The sequence below is a fragment of the Callorhinchus milii genome, unplaced genomic scaffold, assembly GCF_018977255.1.
Source record: "Callorhinchus milii isolate IMCB2004 unplaced genomic scaffold, IMCB_Cmil_1.0 Scaffold3, whole genome shotgun sequence".
Taxonomy (NCBI): Eukaryota; Metazoa; Chordata; class Chondrichthyes; order Chimaeriformes; family Callorhinchidae; genus Callorhinchus; species Callorhinchus milii.
Genome location: NW_024704744.1, coordinates 68,986,147 through 69,009,805, shown reverse-complemented (window position 1 = coordinate 69,009,805; position 23,659 = coordinate 68,986,147). Strand labels below are relative to the sequence as shown.

At 43.3% G+C, this 23,659-nt stretch overlaps 1 protein-coding gene across 7 annotated transcripts in view; it reads right to left on the bottom strand.

The window, feature by feature from the left end:
* utrophin overlaps window positions 1-23,659 on the bottom strand; it is a 118,075-nt gene that overhangs the window by 11,057 nt on the left and 83,359 nt on the right. For 5 of the 7 annotated variants that reach the window (XM_042332833.1, XM_042332831.1, XM_042332832.1 and 2 more), the window contains 9 exons: window positions 22,315-22,472; window positions 20,897-21,063; window positions 19,776-19,887; window positions 18,161-18,297; window positions 13,720-13,758; window positions 12,827-12,892; window positions 9,043-9,108; window positions 8,550-8,708; window positions 5,054-5,294 (listed from right to left, as the gene is read on the bottom strand). In XM_042332833.1, the coding sequence (XP_042188767.1) occupies window positions 5,054-5,294; window positions 8,550-8,708; window positions 9,043-9,108; window positions 12,827-12,892; window positions 13,720-13,758; window positions 18,161-18,297; window positions 19,776-19,887; window positions 20,897-21,063; window positions 22,315-22,472 (1,145 nt within the window). The remainder of the gene's footprint in view (window positions 1-5,053; window positions 5,295-8,549; window positions 8,709-9,042; window positions 9,109-12,826; window positions 12,893-13,719; window positions 13,759-18,160; window positions 18,298-19,775; window positions 19,888-20,896; window positions 21,064-22,314; window positions 22,473-23,659) is intronic. The other 2 variants (XM_042332834.1, XM_042332837.1) reach the window with 1 other exon arrangement.

Sequence of the window (23,659 nt, the reverse complement as noted above, 5' to 3'; positions counted from 1 at the left end):
CACCTTTCTTGGGACAAACTTGTCATTTTTAAAATAGCTAGATCCATTTCACTTTTTAAAAACAGCGTGTTTTCATTATAAACACATAGAACAGCTCAGAAATGTTGCAATCTTACCATCCCCACAACCAAAAACTGTTGCATGCAATAGCTCAAGATGTGCGGATACACAATATTCTCCTCGAGAACAAATGAGCCAATATTTCACAAGTCACAGGAAACAAACTACCACTGCAGCTGAGGGACATTGTGGTACAAACCATTTCAACTGCGATGAGGTGAACGAATTTCAGAATGTTTAAAGCCAAAGGCTTTATTGTACACTCAAGGTCATATGAGGATCAGTAGTTTACACCCATAGCTCCATCACTACAATGAATAGGTAAACATTCCCTGGCAAGGTAATAGCATTGGTCCTAACAAAGGTAATACAAAACCACTTTATACACCGTGGAGCAAGGCTTCTGTCCTTTCAGCTCTAATGAGGCTAATGTAATAGGCCAGCAGCTACCCTTTTACTCCTCCATATTGGCAACAAAACATCATATTTAAAGTGTCACATGGTTGGAATTAAAAAAAACACTACTTTTAACATCAAGAGTCACTCTAATTAAAAATAAAGATGAGTCAAGTTTCTAACTGCCAAAAAGAATGATTACTACAACAACATTACATTTATATAGTGCCTTTCACGTCGGGAGGACGTCCCAAGGCACTGGACAGTGTACAGCTTTTCAGACCCAAGCTGGGGTCAGACGGGGAGAAGGGAGGGGAGGGGAAGGGGGTTGACCAATGGCATGGTCGAAGAGGAGGGTTTTGAGGCGGGACTTGAAGGAGGCTAAGGAGGGGTCGAGGCGGAGTGACTGGGGGATGGAATTCCAGAGTTTGAGGGCAGAGTGGCTGAAGGCTCTCCCACCAATGGTGGGGTGGGTGGGTCGGGGGACGTGGAGCAGGCCAGAGCCGGCTGAATGGAGAGAGAGGGTCGGCTGGTAGGGGGTTAGGAGGTCAGAGGTAGGGTGGGGCGAGGCCATGGAGGGCTTTGTGGGTGAGAACCAGGATCTTGAACTGGATCCTCTGAAGGATAGGGAGCCAATGGAGTCGGGCGAGAGTGGGGGAGATGGGGTCACGGAATTTGGTGCGGGAGAGGACACGGGCTGCAGAGTTCTGGATTATCTGCCGCCTGTGGAGGGAGGATAAAAACAGATTATTTTACTTGAAACTATGACCATGGAGTAAGCGAGTACAAAATTAGCGAGCCTCGTAAAAACGTTATTTCTAGAAATGTTTCTCCTGAGAGCAACAGATATTTGGATCCCAACAAAACGTGGTTTAATACCTTCACAATGAAAAAGGCTCGATAACTCTGTGACTGGGACAGAAGGTTAAAGGAGGAAGAATAGAGAAATACTGACTCTCTGTGAAACACAATGGTTCGAATTCCTGCCAGAGCCATGCAAATGTCACTGCATCTGGTTGAACCATGTGGATTGAATGTGCAGGAAGGAGCATTGGGTTTAAAGTTCAAATAAGAGCCCATAAGGAGAAATTACAGAGCCTCCTCTCTTTGCAATTGTACCTGTGTTTCTTCATTACGTTTAGTAAGTTATCTGGAATTCACTATGGTACAATTGGAAGGGATGGGTTCACGAGCTGAATCAAAGGACATTAATGGAAAGAAATCACAGCTTCTCCCCATCCAAAGTGGAAACAAAACATTTTCGAAAGATTCTTTCAAGAAAGTTGTGAGGACTTTGGGCTAACAAGCCATTCAGAATTGCGCAATTTTATTACAGGTCAATACTGGCTGGGTTCAGCCACTGTAGATTGTTTTGCAGCTTTGAGAAGCTACTCCAGCTATTGCACCCCCACCCATCCTTTCATTATTCCTGGGCTTCAGGCAAAGTGAGCTCTATTGTGAGTGAACATACATACACACCGAGATGTAAGTGGCAATCAATACTCCTAGTTATTGACTGGCTCTCTGTTGGTTCTTGGTTCCAGTCAGTCTACTTTGCCTGACAGGATAAATTGCACAGAATGTCACTTTGTTCACTAAGTGACATGTCCTGTGGCGTTCTGAATTCATGGAAAATTACATTTAAATTCTCAATTCCATTTTCCACATGATGGGAAGCTTAAGACTCATCTCTTTTACTGCGCTTTTGGTCATCTCCTCCCTCCCCCACCCAAGTTCGGGTGACCAGTCAACTGTGTGAAGCACTTTCCCTTCGAGACATCCTCCCGCCGTGACAGGTGCAATATAAATGCAAATGGCGTTGATGGTGCTGCATTGTACATTCCTGGTTATTACCTTCCTCAATTATTGCGTGGAGTGGAAAGCCAGGGACGATTTTTGCAGAGCCATCATGTGAAAACTCTCAGATGTGGTATTGAGTGGCCAGGCTGTGACATTCCTGACTCAGGCACAGAGATGGTAATCTTTTCCACATGGTTACCTCGGCCAATGAGCTCAGGCTCAGCACATCAAGCAGATGTTGATGGTGTTGCATTGTACCTTCCTCGGCTATTACCTTCCTCAGTTATTGTGAGAAACGCCAAGGTTCCGGACCCGCTGAGTGAGGCAGAGCAGAAGAACCACAGATATTCACAGTGCATGGTTATAGCCTCTGCACAACTGCAACATTGGCTTTGCAGGAGAGGACACGAGCTGTAGAGTTCTGGATAATCTGCAGCTCGTGGAGGGAAGATTTGGGAAGGCCGACAAGCAGGGAGTTGACATAGTTGAGCCCAAGTGTGAATGAAGTTTTCAGCGGCCTGAGGTGACAGGCTGTGGCGGAGCCGGGCAATGTTGCGGAGTTGGGGGAAGGCAGAGTGGGTCATGGCACAAATGTGGGGTAGAAAGAACAGTTGAGGGTCAAACAAGACGCCAAGTTTCCGGACTGGCTGAGTGAGGCGGAGCAAGAGAACCATAAATATTCACAGCAGAAGGTCATTTGGCCCATTGTCTGCGTTGGCTCTTTTCAAGAACAATCCTTTCAATCAATTGTCTTCCTGTTCTGTGCAGTGAGAAGTGATTGGCCAGTGGCTATCAGGAAATCCCACATGTTAAATACTCTCTGGGCAGTTTCACATTAGGGTGACTTCACTTAGCTGCGTTATCGCTAAACTGCCAGGTGGTCACTGAAATGCATACACAGATGCCCACTTGAGAATGATCTTTTTTGTGCAAACATTTCAAAATTCCCACCAAATGGCTAGAAAACAGCAGCACGAGGTCGGACCGGAAAATACAACAACAATTTCAGGCAGGAGCAGCCCATTGTTCCACCAGCCACCCCAGCCAATTCCCACAGAATTCCTTCAAGGTATCTATCATTAAATCTAATATTCCCGAATCCTTTTAGCTGACAGGAACTTGTCTAATTCCCTGTGAATTTCTAGAGGCAGAGAGAGACCAGAAATACCTCATCTGCACGCAAATGATTTAGTTACTTCATTTGTCACAAGGTAAATTCAGAGGCAAATCTTCTGGCAGAGTTCTATTTGGATTCAGTGAACTTTTACATGAGGGATTTCTACTGTAGTTGGAGGTAGGAGCTTGGGGAGGTATAAGCCAGCAAAGGATCAGCAAAGTGAAGTACAGAATAGTGAGCTCAATCGTTCAATCATTGCTGATAGATTTTTCTTTTGAACTAAAGAACGCAGCCAATTATAAACTGAAAATAAGAAAGGCCTCAGCACCCCAAGGCCGTGCATTAGAATGAGACTTCATCCATTTACAGAGCAAATCACCTGCAAACTGCAATCAATTCCCTTTACTTGATGCTTCAATGACTCGTAGTATACAGCTCATAGCATCAGTCCCACTGGGAACCGAGAGTACAGAACCTTTTCTCTCTGTATCACACAATACAGTTCAAGATCCTGGTCCTCACCTTCAAAGTTCTTCATGGCCTTGCTCTCCCCTACCTCTGCGAACTAACCCACTACTAATCTGTCCGCTCCTTCACACTCAGCGGGCTCCGGCCTGCTTCACATCTCCCTGCCTCGCCTGTCCCACCATTGGCGGGTGAGTCTTCAGCCACTCTGCCCCGCCCCCTCCATCCCGTAGTAACTCTGCCTCGCCCCCTTCTTTGCCTCCTTCAAGACCTATCTCAAGTTCTGCTCTTTGACCGTCCTTCGATCACCCTCCTTCCCCCACTGCCCTCCGCCCCGCCTGATCCCGACCCCCAGCTCGGGTCCGAAACACTATTTGTCCAGTGCTTTGGGATGTCTTCCTGACGTGAAAGCCACTATACAAAAGTAATTTTGTTGTCGTTGCTGTTGTCATCTGACTAACAGTGACAGTGTATTAACTGGTACCTTTTGCCTTTGGGTTGAATATTGCCGTCTCTTCACTGATTCCTAAAGGTTCAATCTGGGCACCACCACATTAACACACATCATAAAGAAACCTGTAAACATTTGGGTGCTAGTAGAGGATTTCACCTCCCTTCTATAAACAGCACTTTACACCACACGTTGGCTGGAGAACGCAATCCTGCTATAATAAATAATGCAATAATAAGCCTTTTAACATTGGCGTGACTGGCTCCAAGGTGACATGCTTGCCAATGGAATGTTAGAATCCTGACCAAAGTAGGTCTGCAGTTTTCCAGGACATTGCTGATGACAGCACCGCCATCCAGGCTGATCAGCAGGACAAGGAAAGTCAGACTAGTCAGCTCCTGTTAATCCTGCAAATCAAAGCCCTAAAGGGGAGGGTTGTCTTAGCAGGACCAGCAGCAGGAAAGCTTGCCAGACTGTACTCTCAATGGCAAGCTATGCAGTTTTAGCTGGTTAGACTCCAGCAGTATCCCAACGCCTATTCTGGGTCCCAGCCTCGGATTTTGCCATTTCCAGCTCAATACTCTGTGGAATTAGGTAAGTAGGATGGGTCGCTTCAGGGAACGCCAGTAGCCATTCCAGATATGGGAATTTGGATGTGTAGGCAGCATATAAATGTGGAACTTAAGATACTTCAGATACTCTTCAGCATGGTGACGGGCTTCTGCATGTTTCAAATACCTGGCTTTCCCACCAGTGGTTATTACCTCTTCCAGTAGTTTACGCAGACGACACAGCTGTGACTCCAATTGCTTGTTGTGATCCTCCAGGATCTGCATCCTGGCTTCCAGCCTCCCCTTGTGCTGTCGCAGGAGCTTGGCCTCGGCCAGGAGCTCAGCATCCTGGGGGCTCTGCTGGGTGGGAGAGAAAGGGTCGTGTGGAGATGACGGATTGAGCCCCTTCAGCAGGTGCTGCTGTTTTAAACGCTCGTATTCAGCTTGCAGAGTCCTGTGAGGGCAGGAAGGATGAGAATTAATTGCAAATGCAGCTGCCACGCACAGGGCTGCTGTGCACAATACGTGGCATACAGCGTACACACATAGAGCTGTCACGCATACCACCCGGCGCACTGTGTACACACGCAGGAATGTCACACACATGTGGCACACAGTATACACACAGGAATGTCACGCACAATATGCGACACATGCGGACACACAAGACTAACACACAGCAGTCCTGCCACACAGATAGAAGCACTGAATAATTCAGTAAAATCATGGTCCCGCACAGCGTCCTCTTGCTCAAGCCCACATTGTGTAAGATAGCTGGCAATAAATCTAATGAATTAATGCAGCAGGAGGAGAATATGTTAATCAGGAAATTTATGGAGTGGATGGATATTCATCGGTTATAAAAACCAGGCTGAGAGAGCGAGACTCATCTCTAATTAATATTTCCAGGTTATTTAAACAAACCTTGTGAAGTAGATGGATGGCTTCAGTTTCCACCTACAGATCTGTCAGTGTAACATTTATTGGTTGGCCTAAAGAAATATATTACTTTATAATCATCTATGCACAATTGGCATGGTTCATGTTCACAGACATTTATAAATACCATGCTTCAGATACATACGTTTAGCATTCTAGCATGGGAGAGTTTATTAAATGAAATAAATGAAAATGTGGAAATGAATCGAGATGATACGGTCATTAAGAATCAGTTCACCAGTAACTTTCTTCAAAATCTGTCCGTTCCTCACATTTCCTTAAAAACACAGCTCCATTGAAAAGGTTACACTTGACGTACTTGTGAGAGGGAATACAAATGACATCAAAATCTCTTCACTTTATGACCCTGCTACCCATCCTTAAAATCTCTTTGATCAAAAATCTCAGTGATTCTGATTGTTTTTCTGAAGGGTTTTGAGATGTTAGTGTGGCACAAGGTCAACTTTGCTAATGCTACAGAAATATGCTTAATCAATTTTTGCTGCAGAAATAACTAAAAGGTTTTCAATCTCTTTCCCCATCGACAGTACATTATTGTCCATTCCGAAACTCAGTTTTAACCAGTACAAGGTTACATCAACAAAACACGACTGAGGTGAGCAGCAATGAATCCTTTTAACAGGGGTGACAGAAGGTCGCTAGATGCCGTAAAAGAAGACAGGATCTTACAGAGAAACAATTTTCCCCTCCCCATTTGAAATTCACGCTCATCCAGGTGTTGGGGGTGTTCATGCTGGGACCTGGGACATTTTCCTTTTTAAGTGCTCACCAACAAGTGCTCCCAGATCACAAACAGCTCAGCCAGATCAAGAGTAAAGACACTTCTCTCTTCACAATGGTCCTAATCCCCAACCTCAAAAGAGCATGCTATTGCCACTTCCCACACCAGCTGTCCTGTGGCCTGAATGAAATTGCCAATTTAGGTTGAATTAAGCACATTTTTGCTGTGAACTCACACCTGCTAAGAGCTGGGTTGGGACTGTCCAAACTGATTTCACACAAGGCCCTGACAGCCAGTTAGCAGAGGAGAACATCATCAGATCTACAATGAATTCAGACCCAGCTCCCAGAATTGTGTTAACCCAATGAAGCCCTCAGATTTCATACATTAAGAATATTATACTGTAATAACTGTTTGGCTCTTGCACTATCCCCATGTTGAAAGCAGTCATTCTTTCAAGTGGCAAAGACAAGCTTTTCATTACTCAGGTATTCCCATTCAGATGAAATGCAACACTTCTCATTGGTACTCTGAGCTCACATGTTTAAACCATTTGTATTGGTCACAGCAACCTTTCCCTGATAAATGTGAATGTCTTTGTGTCCGGTTGTCCCCTTTGTAATCGTCCGTGCCTAAGCTCAGATAGTTTGTACCTAAGGGTGAGGTTCGGGTTTTTTGTTCAATCATTAATGCTTTGCAGCTGCCATCATATTCAGAAAAGCACATCAGATGTGTTGTGTTAATGCACTGCCCACAAGTCTTAGCAGGGTAAAACCTAGCAGCAAAGAAAGGACTTTCGGCAGAGAAGGCCACCGAATCACTCATACCTCTCCTCTTTTTGTCACATATGGATTATACTTCACAACAATCTTTAAATGCTAGTCACAGCTTCATTTCTGATTCATACGTTAGCAGTTTAATCTTTGAGAGGTTTTTGAAGAAAAAAATATTTTCCATCCTACCCCACACAACTTTTAAAAAGAAAAAAATCCACAAGCTTTGAATTCATGAAACAGATTCCAATCGGTGAAGCAGAAATTGTGCGGAGAGTTCGGTGTTTAGCAGAATTTTTCTTTTGAAACTAGGATTTTATATATTTTTTCAGGCAGCACAAACTGGGACTGTTGATAAGCAATGTTAATAGGAAGGAATAATTCCCCCATCACTGTATTTACTTATCGAGAGAAGCAGGCCTGGACTTCCTCATTAAAGTCGAGGTAAGCACAGCCTTTCTGGGTTCATTGTTTTCTACATGCTACCATCCACCACATTTCACCCGGAAAATATTCAGTCAATTCACTTTGCAGCATATTCTGCGAAATGCTTGGAGACGTCTCAATGGTGTGATATGGAGAAAAAAAAAGAATTTTTTAACATCTCAAATTGAAGGTTGCTAGTACTGGGTAATCCTACAAACTTTACAGCACAGGAGAGAGGGGATCATTTGGCTTATCAAGTTTGTGCTGGTATTGACTCCCTTCCACCTACTCTAATAATGGAAACGTTTGCATTTCAAATACCAAGCGATGTGTCACCATCAAGAACTCCCAGATCACTTACAGGATGGCGAACAGGCCACAGGTACAGGAGGAGGCCATTCAGCCCATCGAGCTTGTTCCACCAATATTAGATATTGGCAGATTACAAACACTGAACCCTGGAACCCACAATCGTCACACACTGGCAGTCATGATCGTGAGGAACATTTGTTACACGCTGAAGTCTTCTAAAACAATATTCTAAGTCACAATTATGATGTGATTTGGGGACTGGTTCTTGGTCAGAAGATCCCAAATTGCAAATCCATCAATTACGGTCACGGAATTGCATTTGGTGCAGTGACATAGCCCAATTGCAAACCCATATTTTTGCCCTTGGTGTAAAGTTTAATTAAAAGCTAGCAGAAGAGATTCCACTAAAAGACCTCCTCTCAGAATTAGTTTTCAGGATAACTAACATCAAGTCAGAAGAAAGTTCTGGTGAAATCACTGAATAAGTAAAAAAAAGCAAGCAATAACTCGTCTTTACCTTTGCTCCTCTTCAAGGTCGGCAATAATGTGTTCCAGCTCTCCTTGTTCTTCCTTCTGCACGGACTTCAGGATCTGGGCAGGGCTCTGTGGCTGGCTGATGGGAGACTCTCTTCCCAGTGTCTGACAGTAATGTTGGATCAACGTGTGCTCATCGTCTCTGCACCACAAACATACAAGACAGACTCATTTCACACTCTTCCTCTTCCTCGGACAGACTTTTTCACTACTTTACTCACACTAAGCGGGAAGCATGTCAGATGCCCATCAGCCACATGCCAGTTCAAGCTGTGAACAAATGAATCTTATTGATTCAATTACACCTCAAAGGAACAAAATTCATTCACCAACTCGCTGGGGTGTTTATTGTGCACCTCAGTGACGGGCTGGTTTGAGCAGTAGGCCATTTTAAGTGGTGATCAATAAAAATGATATCTTCTGCCGCCTGTTGAGCAGCTGCCCTTTCCCAGTCAGAAATTGCTCTAATCACTTACATGCTTCCTGTGGTCGAGCTGCTGTCTGTGAGCATGGAGCCATTGGTTCTTTCCATCTGTGCCAACCTGAGCGAAAGAGGAGATAGTATATCATTCCATAAACAATCAAAAAGAAACTAAAAATGATCAATAAATAATAATTAATCCTTGCATTTCAGGTCAGGAGGATGTCTCAAAGTGCTCCACAGAATATACTGTGAAGTGCAGTGACTGTGTATTTGTAGGTGAACCCACACGGTTGTCATTATCTCTCAGGGGAGGGGATGGAGTCAAAATTACAGGAAGAGTGGCAGGACTCATTTGGTAGCATTCTTGCCTCTGAGTCAGACAGCTGTGGATTCGAGCCGCATGTTAGAACTAACATAGTTTAACCTGACACTTCAGCACAGTGCTGTATTGTTGGGAGGTGTCTTCATTATCTCCAGGCTCGACTATGCAAACGCCCTACTTGTCGGCCTTCCCAACTTCTCCCTCCACAGGCTGCAGATAATCCAGAACTCTGCAGCCCGTGTCCTCTCCTGCACCAATCTCCATGACCCCATCTCCCCCACTCTTGCCCGACTCCATTGGCTCTCTATCCTTCAGAAGATCCAGTTCAAGATCCTGGTCCTTACATACAAAGCCCTCTATGGCCTCGCCCCACCCTACCTCTGCGACCTCCTAACCTCCTACCAGCCCGCCCATTCCCTCCGCTCAGCCGGCTCTGGCCTGCTCCACGTCACCCGACCCACCCGTCCCACCATTGGCAGGAGAGCCTTCAGCTACTCTGCCCCCAACCTCTGGAATTCCATCCCACAGTCACTCCGCCTCACCCCCTCCTTAGCCTCCTTCAAGTCCCGCCTCAAGACCCTCCTCTTCGACCATGCCATTGGCCACCCCCCTTCCCCCCCTCTGACCCCAGCTCGGGTCTGAAATGCTGTACTCTGTCCAGTGTCTTGAGACATCCTCCCGACGTGAAAGGCACTATACAAATGTAATCTTCTTGTTGTTTTGTCATCCTCCAGATTAAACTTTAAACCGAGGTCCTGTCTGTTGGGGTGGATGTTAAAAGATTCTGTGGCATTATTCAAAAATGGAAGGCAGTTTCTCCCGGTGTCCTGTCTATCAATCCCCCAAATAAAATAGGTCAATCAATCCATGGTTGGGACTTTGGTACATGCAAAATGGCTGCCATATTCGCCTACAAAAAAATCACTGCACTCAACAGTAATCAAAGCGTTTAGATACGTCTTCACCTGATAAGGTACAAAGAAAATGTCACAGAGGTAAGATGGGGTGAGGCTATGGAGAGACAATGTAAGGACGAGGATCTTGAATTCAACAGTCTTCATGGAAGAGTTTCTGGCAACCTTGTTTGTTTGGGGGAAGAACCACCCTCATTGGTCACAATGGATTCAAAGGGAAGGAAAGTTCAATAAACATGTTTTTCATACATGTAGTGCCTGCCCCTTCACCATTGAACTGGAACCCTAAAATTGAGTGTTTCTCACTTTCTGCACATTTTACTTTGGACTGAAATGGCACAGATTTACTCAGAGGTCACAGTTTTTTTTAAAAAAAGAACTACCTAAAATATACACATTATATATTAAAATCTACCCATTAAACCTCAAAGACAAAAATATCTTCAGTTCTGGAGACAATATGAGGAATGAAGCATTTAACCACAGATGAGAATTGCAGTGGGGAACTGCAGGATCTCAGGCAAGTGTTAATTCAGAGTTGTCTTTCACCACTCAGTCTCCAAACACATCGCCATTCAAAAACGTGGTGTGCTTGAAATGTCAGCCTCAGCAAATCCAGCATTACTAAATAGGAGACCGAAACTTGTAAGGTGATAGCTTTTTGATAGCTATCGTTCACAAAAGAAAAACCTACAGCTTTAAGCGTTTAATTTGACATCGAATCTAATCCTTCAGTGCTGCTAATTGAAAGATGATTGGATACATTGTGCAAATTGAATTCAGGATTCAGTTCACAGCAACCTCCAAAGCCAGCGTTTACTAAAACCTCTGCTATCTGCAGCAACAATTCTGTGGCTGGCAGCACTAAAGCAAATGTCATTTTTGGCGTTCAACCTACGGGAGTTGCACTTTGAACAGTTCAGTTCAATGATGACAAGGTGACCTGGTGTTTCAATCTTCTCTTTTTGAATAGTGTTATGGGATCGTTAATGTCTCCTGAAGAATAGGCAGATGGGGACTTAAGCTAACATCTCATTCAGCAATGATAAGTTGAACTTTCAGCAGCTTTGTGATCTGGCGTCCTCTTAGCATTAAAAATTGTGCTTTTTGTTTGCAATGTTTTAATGGTGGGACATCCACTGTAAAGATTTAGTGGGAAAAGTGGCTTTTTCTTAGCAATCAGTGTGCATTAAACCTACAGATCTTAAAAGTGCTGGGTTGATATATACTGAAAACAGGTCACCCAGCACTTCAGGCAGTTCAATACATAAGCATAATCCTCGGACTTGATACCCCAACAGCATACTGAGTAATTGGAATTGCACTGATTCTCCTATCGGCCCTGTGTTAAAATGGACATTGAGCCATCAACGAAACGAGACTGATGTGATTGTGGGGCTTTGAAATGAGAATCAGATAACAGTTGCTACTGCAAGTCACTGACATAAGCAAATGGAAACCTGTATGTAGCACTCAATCATAAGGACGAAGCCCTCGTAATTTTTTTTGCTACATTTTATGTTCTGATGGGTGGAGAGTTCAGGAATAATCTCGTGGATAACATTCATCCTGGCAGGCCCTGTGCCAGAAGAGTGAGCTGGCAAGCTGGAGCCTATTCAAGAATCCATTTCCTATTCAGGGCTCCCCAGTGTGTTTAATCCTCATTCTCTGCAGTTATCAGGAATCAGCCTATGGCGTGGGTAAAGGTGGGGGAGCTTACAATTGGCCTCAATATTCTAGCTTGGAGGGAGAAGGGAAAATAAATTTAGTTACAGTTTCAGTTTACAGATTGTTAACTAACGACTCCTTTCAAAATGTGTGTGGATGTGGGTATCAATTGAAGACAGCCTTGGCTGTGATGCCCCTCCAGGCCTCATAGTGTGTTGCCTCCTACTGCCTACACTAAAACATGATAAATGAGAGGTACAGAAACACAGACAGCATCTCCAGAACCGTACTCCAGTCAACACAGCACCTCTTCATGAGAGGAGAACACTTTGAAAATTGCGTTTGTGTGCGTTTGTATGTGTGCTTGAATGAAGAAGAGATGTTTTTTAAAAAAGTTAAGATACAATCTTTTGAAGAGTCAGCCAAATTAAAACAGAGGGTAGATTAAAACAGATTTTGTAGATGCTGCATGACCTGTTGAGTGTTGCCAGCGACTTCTGTTTTTGTTTAAAACAAGAGGGTGGTGGTCAGAAAAGGATTTTTTTTTAAAAAGCATCTTGGAAAGTTTGGGGGGATGTAGAAAAGAACTTTTCTTTAAAGATGTATAGATTGCTTCCCCCTGTGTTCCAGCCAACAATTCTTCCCCGCCCCTCTCCCCTAATCTCCTGACGTATCTCTCTGCTTTGAGATCTCACTAACAAGCATCAGGTAACAGTGAGCTGGAGGTGTTGTGCTCAGTGACAGCCAGGCCAGATCAGCACCTCACTCGGCCAAACACTGCTGTCAGCGATGCAATGATTTATAAGACCCGTAGTGACTTTTACCTTTGGGTCGATGGCCTGTTGTAAAGTTACACGACAGAAACCAATTTCCTCCCTTCACAACCTGCAGAAGCACATTAGCATTTTAATGACGTAATCCTTTATTTTTACCTGCTGGCATAATGTTCTATCCGGGAATGAGTGTCATCATGGGACAGCTGTGGAGACTGTGTAGGGCTGCAGACAAAAGAAATAACTTGCTTTTTAATAAAAGAAACAAAGAAACGTCAGGGACTTTGAGTTACACAATTGGTATCGAGATAAATTAAATGAAAAACTGGTGTTATCGCCCTTCATGCCCTGTAAAGCGAATATCATTGGTGCGATAACATCACAGCTGCTTCCACCTCTCCCTCTAACTAGCTGTAAATCCACTTTAATCAAATATGTTAGGGCACACTTTTATGGACTGCAACAGTGCAGTGTGAGAAGCCTGGTATTTTGTTCTGTACAGAGGCTAACGGAATGTTTTAATTATTCAGCCATGTCTTCGGACAGTCACAGGAGGAAACGTTCCCACTGGCTGCGAATCGCTGGTGAAACCAGTAACTCTTGGGGTTGATTTTAATAACAAGTACACTAAAGGGCTTCTCCAACACACCATCCAGCCTAGCTTTTGGGAGAGAGGAAAAGAGCGAGCAAAAACACAGACGTTCACATGAAGCATCCTTCATGCTTACAATAATCCACATAAGAATGAGTTATTAATGTTTTTCTAAAGTAATTAATCTTGAAGCTGGTTACATGAAGAAAACAGACAATGGAGGGAAATAAAATCCCCGCTTTATCCCACTTGCAAGGAAGATCTTGATTGAAAACTTCCTTAGACTGGAAATAAAACAAGTCAGCCCCAGGGCGCTACCCAATCAAACAGCCGAGTTAAACTCAGACCAGATCTTCTGGATTGTAGTTGCACTGGAAGTTTAGTTAGTTCAGGAAGTAAATCATGGTTAGGATGAAGATGAGGGTCTTGGCATGCAGGAGAGTAAGAGGTCCATACTTACTCATACTGCTCAGGCCACATACTGATGAGCGTGACAGGGCTGCAAGAGAAAGGTGGAGGAAACCACAGAACAACCTTTAATACAACTCAAATCAGAATGCCGAAGAGCTGAGCCTTAACAAGGCAGAACCGTGTTCTCAGTCCAGCTGCTGAGAAAGGGAAGAAAGGAACTGTGGCACCAAATACTCAAGCCTGTGCATATCACCCACAGTCTGTCAGACCGTTTTGTAACATTTAATAAAAAAAATTTTGTTACATAACTTGTTTTCTTTTCCCTTCCATCCCGCTCACAGTATTTCCTTTCTCTTTAACATTCCTTTCCCCAAATTACATATGAGATGAGGAAGGAAGGATCATCCAGCCCTTGCATGGACAAGCTCGCATTTTTCACCGCCTGCACTTTGAACTATCAACGAGTTCAAGCCAATTTATTTAATCTCTTCAGAGATAAATTATTGTGGATAAGGCTTCACAAGAAGATTAATTTGTGAAATTTCTTACCTCCCACTTTCCCAGTGACTGGCATAACCTCATGAAACTGCAGGATATCAGTCTGATAGAACACCTGCATTATTCAAGCCTAACCAGCTGCATAGCATATGACATTTTCATCATCCCAAGTGCACAGGAAGTGCATTGCCCAGAGTATTTCATCATGTGTCTCTTATACTTATGACCTTCCATCCTTGATCACAGAGATACAACAAGCTCCTTTTTAAGAGTTGTTGATTTACAGATTATTAACAGCTTTTAAAAGCAATCTGTTCCACACATCAGCTCTACTATAAGTGTGATTATATATGTCCATCCAAGTAAGCTCAAGTGCGTGTGTAGTTGCTGTCTGTGTGAGAGTGTACTCAGGCAGAAATATACAGAGCATTTTAAAAAGACTTTCACTTAAACTTCTTCCCTCTCCTCCTCCCCCCCCATTCTGACCATGAAACTAACCTGCCAAACAACAGCTACTTTTTCCATGAAATTTCTATCTCAATATTTCCCAAAACTCCCATTGTTTATGAAAGAAATTAATTCTCTCCTGTTCAGAACATAGTGGAATTGTACAGCACAGAAGCCAGCCATTCAACCCATCGCATCTGAGCCAGTGATACCCGTTTATTTACATTTCTCTTCCTTAATCCCATATTTTTAATTTTTATCAAATATTTCTCTTTTGTTACGTGACCTTCTAAAATCCTGGGCAGGTTGGGTTTCATTTGGTGTTATTTTTCCTATTCTTTTCTCTCGTCTTCTCAGCACAGATCAGGGAGTGAACTGGGACCTGCGGCACAATGAGCAGCCTGGTCTGAGCTGAGAAAGCTCCCCTTCAATTGACCTCAATGTGCCAAGAGTGAGCGGAGCACCAGCTTCTGTTTGTTAAACTGTGATCAGGAAGCACTTCTGTACTCAGAACGTGTAGCAGCTGGAATAGATCACCAGGAAGACAGCTCACAGGACTCATTTAAGAATCAGCTCAATGTTATAATGGGAAGGCAGTAGCTTGGGTGTTTTGAGTTATTTTGATCTCTCCTGAAGATCCATCATGTGGACACAGAGAGGAGATAGAATGGAAGCTTGTTTGTGATGCCCCATTCCCTCTAGAGTCAAATAACCCCCACCCTTCCCCCATACACACACACACTTTTTCTTCCTCTTGGTTGACACACTGTATTAGTGGACAAACTTTCACCAGAAAGCAATGGATCACAAGCCTTTTGTCGCCAGTACTTGTGGCTGAGCCACAGCACAAAGACCGAGTGGAGGAGAGTTATAACTGTGGCCTGTCCAGCCCCGTTGAGAAATGCATTTTAAGGTTGTAGATTGTGAATCTGACCTTTTTTATATAAATAAAAACAAATCCTTGATATTTTAATGAATTATTTCTAGCCCAGGGATTTTATTGGAGTAACTCCTGCTGCGCACTGTTATTAGCACAGGCTTTGTGCTGCCTGTTCACGGGGGCAGTTGAACCTGATTGCAGTAATCTGCTATTGCTGAGGACATTCACATTAGATTGGCTCATCAACTCCAGCACCAATGTTACAGCAGTTCAACCAGGCAGAAAGGTGCTAATGGCAGTGCGGCTCACACAAAACGTTTAGGCATTTATGTTTCAGCTGAAAAAGGTTGAGTGCTACTTCATTTCCCAAAACTCACTTTCCTCTATTGGTTTAAAATCCTTTCACTCTTATTTTTCCACAACAACCCCACACACACGTACACACTCCCCAGCCCCCACTGTGTCACAAACCATTTCCCATGAAGGAGGCTTATGTTGCTTTTTAGCGTTTCCACTCTCAAACGCTAAAAAGCAACATAAACAAAATGGATTTGTTGTATTCATTGCAACTTCCTATTTGTTATTCATAATATTGAGATACACGATTCAACCCTACTCCTCCCCTCCCACCCAAATCATCCTCAAACATCAAACCACTGAAGCCCAAAACAAGACTCTGTATTGTTCTCTTCTCCCTGTGCCAGTCACAACTGTCCTTTCCTGGCTCAGGATTCAAAACTTGCTGGCTAGCTGTTTTTTTCTGGAGGGTGGTGGGGGTGGGGAAGAGTTCCAATTTCATATTCATGAATTGCAAACCAGGTGTTGTAATTAATGCAAGAAATCTGTTCACAAATCAAATTATGCAAATTTATCATCTTCACAGTGTTTATTGAGATGTGTGAACAAGTCGAGAGTAACCTGCAGTTCCACTCATTCTCCCTCCCCACCTACGTCTGTCCTTCCCCAACTTGTGAAGGCAGTACCTGATGTTGAGCTATTGGTTTCATGGACACTATCCGGTTTCTGGCACCTCAAACAAGCGCTCATTCTTTGAATGAAAGCTCAGCCAGTGATTGCAGCCAACCGTGATCCTGTCCTAACCCAAAAACTAGAAGCATGCAGACATCAATGGATAGTGATTGGAGCGGAACTCCTTTTGCCCTCCCCTGAGGTATTGAGCTTGATTGCAGCAATAAAAGCCTGCATTGCTGTCACAGCCAGGATCAGCTCATTTAGCATAGACTGATCAAGGATTGAACCCATGATCTTCCTGATCTGTGTGGCTCAGTTCACCCTCAGCAGTTCATCAATTGATCCACTGGGAATAGTTTTATGAGTGGAAATCATTGCTGACGTTAAAACATCATATTCCTATCATCCTTAAAATCTACGCTGCTAAAAACGATAGACAAAATATTAGAAGCCGCAGCTTGAGAATGAAAATCCCCATTCAGAAATGGAGCTCTCCTCTTCCCCCCACCCCCCAAAAAAATAATTTGTTATTTGATAAAAAATGTTCTGCATTGTTGTGAAGATAGTCTCTTGACACGCAGCTTATGGAAGTGAACTTAAAGCCCTTGATGCTGCAAATTGCTCTCTGTAATAATGCCTGGACTATTCAGTGAACGCAATGGATATATAATGGCTTATCACAAGTTCTAACCAAACTAATTATTCACTGATAAACTTTACATCATTACTTCTGTTTGCAAAAACAATAAATCTCGTAAACTCGCTTTCGTTGAATGCAGGATGTACATAAGAGGATGAACAAACCATAAACAAGCAAGAAATCCTCTACATATATTACACAAAGGTTGAGCACACAAGGGTTAAAAAATAGTAACCAAGGATAAAATCCTTGAGTGTTACTTTTTTTGTACTGGATATACTATATGTACTTACACCAAGAAATACAGATGATTTAAAATGAAGCCTGGTAGAATCTATAACAAATTGTTGTTCTCTGCAGCAGAGGATTTACTGAACACTCAAGTCACTTCACTAGTTACACAGACACTGCTATGTGGAGAGGGAAGGAGCGGGGAGGAGGAGGAAAAAGAGGGTGGGGGGGGCACACATGTGTGCAATCGGCCAGATAGACCCTTGTGGGGAATCATTTATTTCAGGAACAGATCTTGGTTCTGATTTCAAGGCTGTAATGGATCCCTCTACCAGAGGAAAGAGTCATCCACTATCTAACCTGCCAATTCCTTTCATTATTTTAAATTCCTTCAATCAAATCACGCCTTAATCTACTGCACTCTAAGGAATATAAGCCTAGTATATTTTGCCTCTCCTCTTCATAAGTGATGATACTTCCTGGCTTTGCGTTGGCCAGGCCACAGATGGGAAATCACATCTAACAGATGTTAATCCTGCAGCTCTCAAGATATGTCAATAACTGGTAAGTATCAGCATTGCTTTCATATATAGTATTGGAACTGGTAAGTATCAGCATTGCTTTCATATATAGTATTGGACTCCCACTGGATGTACATGCACGCTACCTTGGAGGTGACCACAGTGGTCACTGCTTCATGGTAACGACACTTCTGCATGCAAAGGTTTCTCCCACACACAAAACCGCAGGCTGCTGTGTACATGTGTTGTACTCAGCAGCATGTGTACATTACAGAATACTGTGTCACATAAGGAAACTTACATTTCAAGGTTATCGCCTTCCAGAACGGTTTGGACGGGCAAGTAACCCAATCGGGGGTGTTTGGCGAAGTATTTTTTTGACCTGAACTTGTTTTTCAACACCTTAGTGAAATCTCGGACATCTTCGCCAGACGTGGTCTAAAAGAATCAAAAAGAAATCCTGTTAGAGAACAATGTAAAGATTCACACTCACTATTTCACTCCAGCCAGGATTCTGTCACATTAGAACCAAAGACATCACTTTTCTGGACAAGTTATGTTCAATGATAAAGTGAATGTCGTCCAGGATCAAGTCAGAATACAAAGACTCAAAGGGGACCTTATGGAGGTGTACAACATTTTAAATGTAATTGAAAAAGTAAACCCAGATCAATACTTTGGACCAAAGTGTTGGATTTATCAAGACAGTAGAACAAGAGGACATAGGTTTAGAGGTGTAAAGGACAATTTCAGGACAGATACCAGGAAGTTTTTCTTTACACAGAGGGTAATCAATGACTGGAAATGATTGCCAGGAAAGGAGATAGAGGGCAGGATACTGGACTCATTTAAAAAGCAGCTTGATGCAGTGATGGAGGGGGCGCTGAAAACAGGAGGACGGGTATTGTGGAAGATGAGGTCCGTTGGGCCGAGAGGCCTTCTTCATCTAGACCAATCTTGTGAAATGGCCAGAGCTTTAGACACGTCACACAAGACTTTGATCAGCGGTATTGCCATTGGAGTCCTCCAGCTCAGTGGTTAGAGCACTTGCTTCGCAAGGGAGAAACCTGGGTTAAATTCCTGCCAGGGTGAAATGTTGGGCAAGTTTCCTTCTCCACATGCCTCTGTTTACCTAACAGGAACCCGGTTGTTAGTCAATTGGTGATTCGCTTTTCTAGGGGTGATGATTGCTTCAAAAAAAATTGTTCACTCAATCCACGACTGATTGTGGGACACTGCTGTGGCGCTGTGGCTGCTGTATTTCGTTCACAAAATATACAGTCAATCCGCTTTACAGTATTTTCTGTGAAGCGCTTTGAGATACCTTGAAGATATGATAAGGCGTTATATCAAATGCAAGGACTATTATTATTATTTAAGTATTTTCTCACAAAAAACACAAATATGAGCAAACAGGGATTATGGAATGGGGGGGGGGGAAGAAATTGACCAAATATTAAATAGCTTTAGTGGAGGAGCTAGCACTAGCACAAATATCATTGACTCATTAAGAAACAGCTTGATGCTGTGATTGGAGGAGAGAAGGGTTGGCAATCTGGAAGGATAAGATCAAATGAGCTTAAAAAAAATTCTTCTTCATCCAAACCCCTCATCATTTTCTCACCTACACCTAAATTTGACCAGTGTTTCCCACCGAAACATCATTAGAAGTCACAGCTTTAGAACAAGCTCCAAAGACAGTTGGCATTGTCGAATGTTGAAGGATGGTTTGTGCTGTGTGTGTGAAACCAGGCTGAGCAACAAAGCAAACGCACTGCCAGGAGATGGTCTTTACCTTACAATCCTGGGGGGGGATCTCATTTAACCGAAACTTCACAGAGATTTAAAACTGCCTGCCCAAAACCTTTTCATAAAGACAATGCAGAGGACTACAGGATAAAACATGCATTACTCACTGGAGTGCAGTACTCCACCATTGGGTAATGCAATTTATGTCCTTTTGCTGTACGTCCAGAAAAGAAACAGCTTTGGCAGATGTCATAGTTGAAGTGTTTGAGACTCCGGTACCTGCACAGAAACACAAGCCAAATGTAATCAGATTCTTTCTTATGAACCATTGTTACTAGTGAAACTGTTTAATTTACAGTGATTTCTTTTTAAATCCTAAATTTTCTTCTCTGCTGATGTTCCTTCCTGATCATTCCTTATCACCAGCTCCTCCCCTTTCCTTCACACCTGGTAACTTCCTGACCGAGAGGACAGGCCGAAAAGGACCTCAAAGCCTGACTCTCCATAAATCACATGATAAAATACAAACGGATATAGATGTCAGTTAACTGCAGCTTGAAATGGTAATGAGTTAGGTTTTACTGCAAAAATCCCATAACGGTCTCACCCGACCCTACCCCTGCGACCTCCTTCAACCCCACCGACCCTTCGCTCAGCGAGCAACAGACTGCTTTATGCTTCCCAATCTGCCTTACTATCGGGGATGGGCTTTCTGCCATTCTTTCCCCGATCTCTAGAATTCCATCTTGGAATCCCTCTGACTCGGTCCCTCACCTCATTCAAGGTCCGTTTCAAGCCGTGCCTCGTTGACAGCTGATAGCATTTTCGGGCACCTTTCCCCTCCCCACTCCCCTCAGCCAGGGTGCCCAGCCAAGCAGCATCAAGGGCTTTGAGACACCCTCTCGACAAGAAAGGCCCTATATAAGTGTAAACTGTATTGTACTTTCCTCAATGGCCTGAAGCATCTGCGCAAGAATAAAAAGTTCACCACTTTTAAAATTAGAATAAAAAATGTGGCAAATTCACTGTTAATAATATCCCTAGTCGCAAAAAACAGGATGCGGTCGAGTGCCAGTGGATGCTGTAACCAAATACTCTTCTCAGATGAAACAGACTTCATTCAATTCTGGTTTCTCATGAGTGATCAAATTACTTGGCAAACCCATTAGAAATTTAAATTGCTCCTGTTGTACTTTATTTATTTTGCCCTTGGAAGTTTCACAATGAATTACCGCAAAATCTGAAATGGTTTCCAGATCATGATTTGGCATTTTGTTACCCGGCTCACCTAAATCCAACAATCGGACATTCTTTACAGATGTTGCACTTTGCCTGATGTTTTGCTGTTTCAGCAGCTGCCACTCGATGCAGAACAGGCAGCCAGACCACGGACTGAGGCTCCAGTCTCATCCACTCCACAAACAGTTTAACGTCAATCTCTGTCTTGTTCTGAGCCTAGAAGAAAGTAAAATACCATCCACATCAACACTGGTTCAAGGATTATTGCATTCCATAGTGAATGAATTACTGGTAATGTGCTAGAGGCTGCGTTCAATCTCCTGGTATTCTCAACGCATCCACTGGATGAATTTAATTAAAATACTAATCGTCTTTTATATACAGAGGGCTCACTCATCTACAGTTGTAAATGAACCAACGTTGCATAGTATAAGCAATAATAATTGTATTTAATATAGTGCTGATAATGATGAAAAGTCTCAAATGCTTCACAATATTTAACAGTTTTTGGCATGATCGTGAAACATTTTTTAAAAAAAAGCAAATTATCAGTATTTTTTAAATAAAATTTGTGTTTAGCAAATTTATCATTGCTGTTTAGCAATAGATTTCTCTTCCGAGGAGATTGATCATTTCAAGAGTGAGCAACCAATATAATGTGAGCCAGAAAACAAACTATGCAATGAATTTACAATTAAATTCATTGATGCGCCTTTCACATCAGGAGGACATCTCAAAGTGCTTCACACTACTGGCAGGGCTGAGGAGCTCAGCCAAGTAGAGACCTTAAGGTGATCTTTAGAAAAGGGAAGAGAGAGGGAAGGGGTGAGGTGGAGGGACTCCCAGAGAACGGGGGCAGAATGGCTGAAAGCTCACCCACCAATGGTGTTGTGCATTGAGCAGGGAAATGTAGTGATTGGTAAGTGGAGGAAAGGGGCTGAGTTGATAAGGGTTGCCGGAGGTCGTAAAGGTAATAGGAGGTAGAGGGATTTGAATGCAAGGATGAGGATCCTGAATTAGATCTCTTAGGAAATGGGGAGCCAAACAAGGATGGAAGTCATAGGCTCACAGAACCTGGTGGGGGAGAAAACACTGACTGCAGAGTTCTGTACGGTCACCAGCTTGTCTAATGAGAAGCTGAGGAGTTTGGCTGTACTAAAACCGTTTGGCATTCTTCATGCAACTCTGGTTACTTTAATTAAAATACCAATTGCCTGTCATATACAAAGTATACAGAGATAGAGAATGATGTGCATTTTACACATCGTGGGCATGGTTGTGAATATATACACAAGTGGGTTGAGAATACAGCCACTTAGAAAAGCTCAATGTTAGGTTTTCAGTTGTACAATTTTAGTTAAGGCTTCGATCAAAAAATGTAATTAAAAGGTACATTAGTACAAGCTTGACACAATATCACAAAAATGTGCACAGCATATATATCATACTGGTGTATGGCAAACTTACGTGCTGGAAACAACTGCGTACACTTGGCTCAATGTTACTCCCACCGAATGAGGCGACTTCACCCAGCTGCCGAGGGATCTGGATTGCGTCGTGAAGCAAATGGCTCAGGCCTCGCTGGTCACACTGGGCATTAGGTCCGGCCACTTGTTTGAAGAGATCTGTATACAGGCAAAAGCTAAAGTTGTCGATAAAGAAAACAGTGACACTGCTGAACTTACAGCAGCTGAGAGGAGTTCTATGTAATGGGCACTGCGTCCACACATACACAGTTTGTATTCCTGCAACTTAATCTCCAGATTCATGTCCATCAGCAACTTTGAGTTGCCCAGCTTAAAGAAAAAAGTTATTACATTAGAACTGTGCACTTTTCTCATCTACCTGTTCTCACAAGCTAATAAATAATAATAGTCCTTGCATTTGATGTGACGCCTTATCATGTTGTCAAAACACTGTCAATTGGCACGCTCACGTGCTAGTCGACTGAAGTGCTGAAATGTGAATTGTGCCATTGCAGGATTGTTGGTTTTAAACTGAAAGACAAGAAGACATCAAAGTCCAACTCAAATCTTTATGAAATGTGAGAGTTTGTTCACTAAGCTGAGGGAGAAAGAGTTTTTTTGTTAAAACTCTTAATCATGTTAACATGACTCAAAATACTTCTCAAGTAATTACTTGTCCAGTTTAGTGATTGCTTTTCCCACACCAGACTCTAGGAACCTATCACCCCTGTTTTTCACTGGCTCCCCATTCCTCAAAGAATCGAATACAAACCCTCATTTTTACCTTCAACGCCCTCCATGGTTTTGCTCCCGCCTCTGACCTCATGACCCCATATCAGCCTGTTCGCTCCCTTCGCTCAACAGATACCGGCCTGCTTCAGGTCCTCCGCGCTTCTCGACCCACCACTGTCGGTCGGGCATTCAGCATCTCTGCCCCCAGACCCTGGAACTCAACCCCGCAATCCGTCTGCCTCACTGCCTCTCTTGCCTCCTTCAAGTTCTGTCTGAAGACCTTTCTCTTCGATCGTGCCTGCGGCTACCCTCCCACCCCCCCCATCTTCCTCCCCTTCTGACCCCCAACTCTGGTCCAAAAATCCTTGACTGTCCAGCGCCCTGAGACGTCTTTCCGACATGTAGGGCGCTATACAAGTGTCATTGTTTGGAGTCCTGTAGCTCAGTGGTTAGAGCACTCGCTTTGCAAGCGAGAGACCTGAGTTCAATTCCAGGCAGAGGGCGAAACCTTGGGCAAGTTTCCTTACTCCACACGCCTAATAATAATCCCTCCAAAAAAAAAACAATAATAAATTGGTCATTTTCAATCTACGACTGTTTGTGGGACATTGCTG